This window comes from Scylla paramamosain, chromosome 40, assembly GCF_035594125.1.
Source record: "Scylla paramamosain isolate STU-SP2022 chromosome 40, ASM3559412v1, whole genome shotgun sequence".
NCBI classification, from domain to species: Eukaryota; Metazoa; Arthropoda; class Malacostraca; order Decapoda; family Portunidae; genus Scylla; species Scylla paramamosain.
The window spans coordinates 9,236,099-9,246,462 of NC_087190.1; the positions used below are offsets into that span (position 1 = coordinate 9,236,099).

Consider the following 10,364-nt stretch of genomic DNA (forward strand, 5'->3'; position numbering starts at 1 on the left):
ACTCGACACAACCTTCCACACACACTATCCCCTCTTCTTCATTGACACTCAACTGCCCCCCTCTTCTACAATGAACATCCTCTGTCTGTCCTTTACTTATAATCTGAACTGGAAACTTCACATCTCATCTCTAGCTAAAACAGCTTTTATGAAGTTAAGTGTTCTGAGACGTCTCCGCCAGTTTTTCTCACCCCACCAACTGTTAACTCTGTACAAGGGCCTTATCCGTCCATGTATGGAGTATGCTTCACATGTCTGTGGGGGTTCCACTCATACCGCTCTTCTAGACAGGGTGGAATCAAAAGCTTTTCGTTTCATCAACTCCTCTCCTCTGACTATCTTCCACCTCTCTCTCATCGCCGTAATGTTGCATCTCTAGCTACCTTTTACTGCTATTTTCATGCTAACTGCTCATCTGATCTTGCTAACTCCCGCGGCCTCGCTGCACAAGACTTTCCTCTTTCTCTCACCCCTATTCTGTCCACCTCTCTAATGCAATCCTCAATCATTCATCCCTTTTTCTGGTAAACTCTGGAATCCCCTGCCTGCTTCTGTATTTCCACCTTCTTATGACATGAATTCCTTCAAGAAGGAGGTTTCAAGACACTTATCCTTCATTTTTTTTATTACCGCTTTGGACCCTTTTCTGGGGCAGGCATCTCAGTGTTTTTTTTTTTTCTTTATTGTATTTTTGTTGCCCTTGGCCAGTGTCCCTCCTACATAAGAAAAAATAAATAAAAATGACCGTAATGCACGCATGCACTTCGCTCAAAATTCAATATGACGACTTCTACATCAGCTTCGAAATTCCAGTCAGGGATAGAGACCAGAAATATTCCTAGGTCCGACTGCTCTTCATCTGGTATCGACAATGCCTTGACACCCTCAACATTTTCTTCATTAATGTCAGAAAAATTCATACATTTAAAGTGCTCTCAATTGGCCATTGATAATTTTTTCAAATGTTTCACATACGGCCTTAGATCCAAATTTGTGAAATATCGTCTCCTCCACTAAAATCGAATTTCTTTTCTTCACCGAAACAAGTGTCTAAGGCAACTTTTTCGGTTCCCTTCTTTCTCTATCCTCATTTTCAGTCCAAAGCTGGATGTTGTGTCTGTGTGCAAAACGACCTAACTTGCTCTTGGGTCTTGAATCTTCTGATTTTTGTACCATCAATCTTCGACTGCAGAGTCACTCTGAAACTAAATTTATTTCTGCTGCATACCTCTCAATTAAATACTCTAAATAAAAAAAAAAATCTTAGAAATTTTAACTTCCAAAGTGCAGTAAATATTGATTCTCTTCCATTTAACGGAGATCTTCTTTCTTGGAGACTTAACAGTTCATCACCCATTTTGGCATTCCTCTCCCTTTGATGACCAACTTGGTGAACTAACCTTTAAATTTGCTATTCTACACGACTTATAGCAAATGATATAACATGTTACTCGTATTCTTGGCCGTCTTGGAGATAAACCCAACATTCTTGACCTTTTCCTAATCTTTAATCCTTCTGCTTATGCTTTCACTCTTTCTTTTCCGTTGAGCCCCTGATATATATATATATATATAGAGAGAGAGAGAGAGAGAGAGAGAGAGAAGAGAGAGAGAGAGAGAGAGATTAAATTGTTCAGGGGCGATATTAACAAAGATTCTTAACTATGGAGCGAGTTCATCCAAACTTTTATGATAAGTGTCGTGCTTAACTTCCCAAGACGTGCTGAGCCTAGCAAGGCACCGAAAACTTAAAACAGGTCCGGTCCTTTAGCTTTAGGCTAAGCCTAGTCTAAGCAAGCCAAGATGGGAGACCGTCGAGCCCGCCATCTTAGCCCCATAAGGATGTTCTCGGTGACTTGAGTGACTATGGGCTGTTGAAAATACACAGATTAGAACTGCAGAAGTGTTACTTGTGACAGATTTGGCGAGAAATGCCTTGGAGAGCCCCAAAGAAAGGAGTGATCCGCTAACGCTAGTAATCAATGTAATAATTGTGTTATTTAGCCAATGTGAAATGCAGCATTCCAGCAATGATATCCTTATCCCTTAATGTGTCCTGTTGTTGTCAGTTTAATTTATTTATTTATTATTATTTTTGTTTATTTTATTTTATTTATTTTTTTTTTTTTCATAATAGAGCCCCATGCTGCTTTTTTGTGCCGCAGGAAGAATGAGGCCCTTCAGGCTACACCTTTCATCGTAAATATGACTGCACGAGGAAGGAAAGTCTCACCATCGGTTCAGCTGGGTTTGCCCCTTCGGCCTTTTCGGCCTTAGGGATCATCATTTCCTCCATACTAAAGAAAAGGACAGGAAAGTATGAGCTGCTGAGTGTGAGTGCCGGGATAACTTAGGATCTACTTAAAAAAATAAATAAATAAATAAATAACAAAATAAAATAAAATTATGCGTTCCCATCCTTACAAAATCGATTAATATTTTTTTTTCTTATTTAACTAAAAAAAAAAAATGTAAAAAGATTGCACTTATTAACGGGAAATTAAGAATGTAAGATTTTACTGGTTTGCTCTTTTCACCATTTCATACTGGGGCTTAGATGTTCGGCTCAATGAAGGTTCAACCCAACCTAAAAAGCACGCTTAGGAGATAAGCATAAGGCAAAGCAGAAGGCTAAGAATCTTTGTTAATATTGCCCCAGAGATTTAGTGGACAGCCCAAGAATAATAAATGTAAATGAAAGAACTATGTTGTGTGTTACTGAAGGTGGTACCTGTCTGAAAGAGTGTGCCGAATGAACAGGTAAAACAATTTAAATTTTGAGGCATTGAAGAAAACAAAATTCTCATTCTGAAATTAGAAAAGGGTCAGGAATCAGCCATCTAATTCCTGAAGGGGAACTAATTTGAACAGGAGACATAATTGAGGTGTACATACTCGTATGTTAATAGGCTTATAAGAACAGACCATCTAAAATTGCAGCAATACACAGGTCTGAGAGGAAATTTTAGATGGAGCAGAGAAAGGTGATAAAAACTATGAAGACAAACCTAGAAATCAAAGCTTTGTGCCAGATTCCATGAGATAAAAAAAAAAAAAAAAAAACGATGTCTAAAGCAACAGGAAACCAAAATCATTAAAAGGGAATGGCAAAGATTCACTGAAGAAAGCCCAATCATCAAAAGATCGTCTTTCATGTTAGTCATACTGGCGATTAAAGAGAAGGTTGTGACTGGATAAATCTCTCTGAATGTCCTTGTTGATGACATACTCAAACAATTTAGATAACAACGAAATAAAAGTTTGAGAAATTAGAACGGCCACTGTTTAGGAATAGGTTAAAGGTGAGTGAACTTCCGTCATGATCAAGAAGTTTGACTAAGAAAGGTGTGAGCGCAAGAGCACAGTTTCAGAGAATAATGGTAGGTCCAAAACCCATCAGGTCCAAAACCCTGCCGAAGATTAAAACAAAACAGGGCATGAAAATATCATAGTGAAGAATTTTGAAGTCAGACACGAAATAGTTAGAGAGTGATTGAAAAGATGCTGTATAAACAGCTGAAAGATATATAGGACACTTATTAATAATATAAATTATTTTCAACAGGTTGTGGTTCGAAGAACATCCTCACCACAGAGTCTCCATGATATCGGTTGAGACTCAGACAGACTAAAGGAAAAGATGGGAAGAAAAAGAAATAGAACAACTAAGATGTTGTCTGCAAGAGATGTCGCGACTAAACTTCACCAACGAGTAGAGCCTCAACGGAGCAATACCATTCCTGGATATCTTGATAAGACAAGACCAAGAAACCTTTGGCAGCGACGTTTATGTGCAACCCACAAACTCTGGCCACTGCCTGAACGTAACAGCGAGTACTCCCAACAATACAAAGATCCTACCATCGCATTATATATAAGAAGGGTACTCATTTATTGTGGCACGTAGAAGCAAGTCCAAGAAAAAGAAATCTCTACATAAGTGCTAACAAACAACGCCTTCAACAAAAGACATTGACAACCAAAGAAAATCATAGACCATTGACACCAGGGAGAAAAAGTAGCTACCAGGAAGACAGCAGCCATCGACATACTCTACAAAGCACAGTACACCAGCGACTACAAACAAGAAGAAAGAGTTATGAAGCTAATATTGAAGGATATCACACCAATTGACCCTGGAAATCGCCTGAACTTAGTCATCTACTATAAAAACAGAAAAACAAGCCATCTGCTTCTCAGAAACAGGCCCAGTGTGACAAAAGGATAGCTTAAGCAATTACATATCGTCTATAGGTTCACCTGTAAACAAGGGAATTGTGAAGTCCTCCTCTCCACCTATATCGGCATGACTATGGTCAAGCTGTCCAGGCGAAAAGGAGAAACATCTGAGAGAACACAAGTCACAGCTAACAAGAAATGTATGAGAAGAAAACCCATAAATCATCACAGCCTACCCGACGACAAACGCCTTGCTACCCTAGAAGCGTTGTACATCAAGGAAGATCAGCCGAGGCTCAGCATCCAATCAGAAGTCTTTGATGTTTTGCCTAGAATGAGAACAGCGATGTCGCGAAATTTTCCGACCTTTTAAGACTCGCCGAAATGTGGCTTGTGTGAGACTCATTTCTTCTAGCTGCCTACCAGGCGCACGACCCCATACCTACAGAGCGACGCTCAGTATTTCCGACTCTTCATCTCTCTCTCTCTCTCTCTCTCTCTCTCTCTCTCTCTCTCTCTCTCTCGAGAGAGAGAGAGAGAGAGAGAGAGAGAGAGAGAGAGAGAGAGAGAGAGAGAGAGAGAGATAACGATAATGATAATAATAATAATAATAATAATAATAATAATAATAATAATAATAATAATAATAATAATAATAATAAATAATGATAACAATAATAATAATAATAATAATAATAATAATAATAATAATAATAGAACACTAGCAGTAAGAACAAGAAACGCAAAATGAGTGACTTAATTTATAAGAATCAACACTACCTACTATATTTTCCATTATCGTTTTATGTAGCTATCATAACGGCTTATTTAATTCTTTGTTACAGCGTTACTTACGGCTACAAGGGAAAAATAACCATAGAGCACATTAAGGAATCTATTGATAGTTATTTCACCCAAAGTTAAGGCGTGAAATGTATATTACAGATGCTATGAAGGCTGTTTTGTTATTGCTTTATTCTTAACAGAGTAATTCAATATCATTCTGGAGTTAAATTTTGACGGCATATGATTTTTTTTAGTGTATGGAATTTTTCACTTAATAAAAATATTAGGTAATATTAAAATAACATTACCATTTTTTTTGCAAGTGAGGGCTAGGCTTGCTTCCGTTTAATTGCTAATCCTTTCAATGGGTAGATCATTATGAAAATAAAAAGCATATTTTTGCTGATAAATAAATCATTACCGTCTTAAAATTAGTAGGTTAGGGCTATTTACACAAAACACGAAATATTTCAATCTAGCAATGTATGTGCACGGCATTAAGAAAGAGAACTATATGATTTATTATATGCCTGGTTGGCATACGCAGAGTTTGGCGAATGTTAGACAGAATTTAAATGAAAATGTAACCATGTTTGCAGCAGATGGATAAGGCGTGTTGGAGGCACCAGTGATGTATTTCAATTCTCTCTCTCTCTCTCTCTCTCTCTCTCTCTCTCTCTCTCTCTCTCTCTCTCAGGGAGGTCTGTGCGTTGCCGTGGCTAGGAATGAGCCATATGTCTGGCAGTGAGAATAGGGCTGCGCTCGCACTTGGTCACTTGAAACTAGCTGACACCGGGGTGCGGCATGATATCTTGGACAAGCCGTTTTATTTCAAACGGGACGAAAAATTTAATGACACCGGCGCTGCAGAATAACCAATCACAAGACACGATACCACGCGCGGGAGGCAGTGGGTGACCTTAAATGCTAGCCACTTCGACTCATGCTGCAAATGCCCAAAGAGAAAGGAAATTAAGGAAAACAAAAAAGAAAAAGAGAAAGACTAAAAGCAACAAGACATAAATAAAGCCTAGCCACCTCTGCCATGAACGTTCAACAAATAACATCAGAAATGCAAAATAAAAACATCTAAGATATTAACACGTATTATCCACTTACACATAATCAATATGGCACACCCAGGTTCCCACAACACTGAAGTTAACAAAGTCTTGAAATTAAACTGTCACGGGGGAGGGGGGGAGGCTTAAGGTTGATTGATGTTTCTTTGTTTTAATTAAAAGGTTTAATCAATTTTTAAGGTATTTATTTAAAGTTGGTATTGAATTACTTTTGCTTTGATTTTGTTTATTGTTCAGTTTAGCTGTTTATTGTTTCGATTTAGCTGTTGTTAACAGATATAGAAATACTAGATTAGCTGCCACCAGTCATTGTTTCCGCCAGATAATTCCAACCTTACTTTATATGGTAGCATTTTAGCCGGAGGTCTGTAAGGCACTGAAAAAACTCCATGACAGTCAGATTGAATTTTATTGAAGTTAGCTTCTAAATGAGAAAAGTTTTCAAATGATTTTCCTCTCCTGATTTACAATATTTCTAGAAATTAGTTTTGTTACCTTGGAGTTGAGGAACCACCTATATCGGGGACTATGATAACTAATCAGTTCATCATAATAAATCTAAATGAATATGTTACAACAATTAATAGGTGCCTCAGGGGTTTAGCTTAATTTTGGATAGGAAACATTCTAATTGTGTATGTGTTGCATTAAATTGTGTGTGTATCACTGATCACTGATGTTTGACTACTACCTTATAGATGAACAATTTCCTTAATGTTTACATTCTAAATTTTGTTTCCCACTCCCTCAAAAAAAAAAAAAAAATAAGTAAATAAATAAATAATAATAATAATAATAATAATAATAATAATAATAATAATAATAATAATAATAACTAACTAACTGGAAAAGGAAATTTTTCATCCTTCTTTTCTCTGTAGATAACGATGTCAATCAGTCTCTCACACAAATAATTCATACATATAGGTACAAAAATGGTTATTTTCATATGAACAATCCAGGGTTACGGGCCTTGACGAGCGTACCTGTGGACAACGATGTCAATTAGTGTCTGACGCCGAAATCTCGCGCCCAATTTTATATAGGCCGCTGTACGTCCCCGAATCTAATCCTCCACCTATCTATAAGGAATAATTTTGCAATATCCTTAATAGTTTAGACCTCTTCTACATTCACAAGTTTTTCTTGAACATATTTGTTAATGGACCCACTTACTCCTGGATCCTAACGTTGTCTATTAATAATTTTTGGATCTAAATATTAGCAAAGAATTTTTCTCAAAATACATAATATTATCAGTTCTGGCATATTTTCTCTTAATTTGCAGTGTTTTGTGATTGGTACTTTTTATGTGACTGGCTCAGGAGAGCTTGGGAATATGGTTATTTTCCAGTTACCTTGTAAACCAAGAGATATTACTCCGCACCATCTCCAGATATCAACAACTAATTTAACAGCTTGTAGCTTACAATTTAATTGAATTTTCTTGTCCTAAAGTTTTACTGATTCCAAAAGTACATAATTTTTTTTATTTACATAACTAAGAAGAAAGTAAATTTTTATTTCATGACCGTTCCTTTAGTCTATAAAAATTATTTCATAGAATCATTAATATCTGGATGGTATTGTATTTTTTTTTTTTTTTTTCCTAATTGCTATTTTGTCTCAAGACAAAACAACTTTCCGCCCATCACTTCCATCCACCACAGAATCCACTCTCAAAGGATGTATTAAGTTTAGACAGAGTTGAAGAGAATGATGTAGTTATACAAGAACAGGAAGATGAGGGGGTAGATATTACAGGAATGAAAAATGAAGAAGGACCACCGGCTCTAGAAATGGAAATGATTTTGGCCTCCAGATCATTAAAAAAAAAAAAAAAAAAGTAGGTTGGGCGAAAAAAAAAAAAATAATAATAATAAAGAGGGTATAAAAAAGGGAAACATAAAATGAACATTTACATACTTACAAAGTAATTAAAATTTATAACTGCCTAATGAATGATGACGTCAACTTTGAGAAGACTTGGACCGTTGTTAAGGACTATCGATTCAGGAAAATAAGAAACGGACTCCAACAGAAAAAATAAATAAATAAATAGGCAAATAAATAAATAAATACTCAAAACAGTAACCACTTTTCTCAGCACGAACATTTACAGCAACACTATTATGGAGACCAAATCCGAGTTAAAAATCGTCCACCTGACGTATATAACTGAAGCAACAACTGAATCACTTTAAGTAACAATTATAGAGAATCAAAGTCCAATGTGATACTGATAAACAGTCATGGCATAAAATCAAACGCAAGAATAAAAATACACAGTTACACAACCTACCATATTAATCCCAGCCATGAAGCAAACGATGGCTCTGCCATAGTAATAAAAAAAATAAATCAATAAACACAAAATAAAAGATTTTGACAGACTTTTTACAATTGACACTATACACAAACACAGAGCCTATCAGTATTGCCATCCCGAAGAGCATACTTACCCATCACTGACTGCCAGCAAATTGTTTCACAAGTAATTCCCACTTACCTAGTTGGAGATCTGAATGCACATCACCCAATTCTAATCCTAGACCGGAAAAGAGAGAATAACGTAAGGCACTGCTTATACATAGACAAGAACAATTTTATACACCTCGGTCCGAACCTCCCCTTTTTATTCCCAAAACACATGCTCCATTCCAGACATTACAATATCTAATAATAAAACCCACCACAACATCCAGATTTCACCTTCTGACCTATTGTTATTAACGTCACCGCCCAACCTGTAATAACACCTAGGCCACCAACACCTAATCTAAACAAAATTGGGAAACCTTTAAAATAGAAGTAGAAAAGAAGAAAAAAAAGAACATTAATACAAACCTAATTATGATTCAAGAAAATTTAGAGAAATCCCTTACAGATTGGACAACTGCCATCAAAACATGTATGGATACTCACATCCAAGCAAAATGTTATAAAACTATTCTAAAAAAAAAAAAAAAATTACAATAACAAAATAAAAATGCTACAAGATTGGTACACTCAGCTACTACAAACCCTAAGCAAATGATGGACTTCGCTAAAAAAAATAAAATAAATAAATAAATATAAATAAGGGATCTAAACTCACAATACAAAGACCAACAGAAATTCTGGCAAAGTTTAATACTCTCAAAGGAAACCCCACAAAGCACACACCATTTGAGTAGCTGCCTGCGACAAGGGACTAAGCGTCAACCATCCTGAAATGGAGTTAATGATGTATTCTGTTCTATAATTTCCCCTGCATCTTAGAAATAAAATTTATGTGATCGTATCCCTATCGTGCGTGCAGCTAACGTCCATTAATCATAGTAGTGTATACCTCATTAACTATGCTATCGCCATCAATATCTCTTTCCGTAGATATCAGATGTTTAAAGAGGCACCTGTTGATAACGCAAAACATTAGTTCATTAACGCAAAATATTAGTGTACACTATTGTTCTAAAATAAAAATAAAAAAAATAAACAAGAAAAGGTGTTACATAAAAATTTCCATAAATGACAATAGAAAATTCATTTCGGGGGACAGGTAACTTTTCTCTAATGAACAGCCAGCCCAAACGGTTGTACGGCTTTGCTAATGCCAATATCCTTATGTTTTGTCATGTTATTATAGGAAGCTATGTTATTAAGGTAGAATTATTACTTAACTATTGCTAAGAGAGAGAGAGAGAGAGAGAGAGAGAGAGAGAGAGAGAGAGAGAGAGAGAGAGAGAGAGAGAGAGAGAGAGTGCACTTGCTAGACAAACTTGTTAAGTTTTTACAGTTAGGTGTACGAGGCAGTAGATAATGGTGATGGTTATGATATCTTATATCTGGACTTTAGTAAAGTATTTGACAAGGTATCCCATCAAAGGCTCCTGAGAAAGGTTAGGGCACACGGGATAGATAGGAAGGTGTTAGGCTGGATAGGGTCATGGCTTAGCGACAGGCGACAAAGAGTTGTAATAAACGGCTCGAAATACGAATGGGGTCATGTAATTAGTGGGGTGCCACAGGGATCAGTATTAGGCCCATTGTTATTTCTAATATATATCAATGACTTGGTAGTGGAATTAGTAGTGATGTTAGTAAATTTGCGGATGACACAAATATAGGTAGATTAATTGAGTCAATCGGATGCCATCATCTTGCAGGCAGATTTAGATAGAATGAATGAATGGACGGACAGATGGCAAATGCAATGTAATATCAATAAATGCAGAGTACCTAGCGTAGGTAGAGGAAACCCACACAGTAGGTACACATTAAACAACCAAACTCTGGTAGGTTTCAGTGTACGAGAAAGATTTAGGAGTTATAGTT

General features: G+C 36.4%; 1 protein-coding gene across 3 annotated transcripts in view; it reads left to right on the top strand.

Annotated features, from left to right (window-relative positions):
- LOC135092386 (ornithine decarboxylase-like) overlaps positions 1–4,693 on the top strand; it is a 157,780-nt gene extending 153,087 nt beyond the window's left edge. For all 3 annotated transcript variants that reach the window (XM_063990849.1, XM_063990847.1, XM_063990848.1), the window contains one exon: positions 3,566–4,693. In XM_063990849.1, the coding sequence (XP_063846919.1) occupies positions 3,566–3,632 (67 nt within the window). In that variant the 3' untranslated portion in view covers positions 3,633–4,693. The remainder of the gene's footprint in view (positions 1–3,565) is intronic.
- Positions 4,694–10,364: the final 5,671 nt, after the last annotated feature.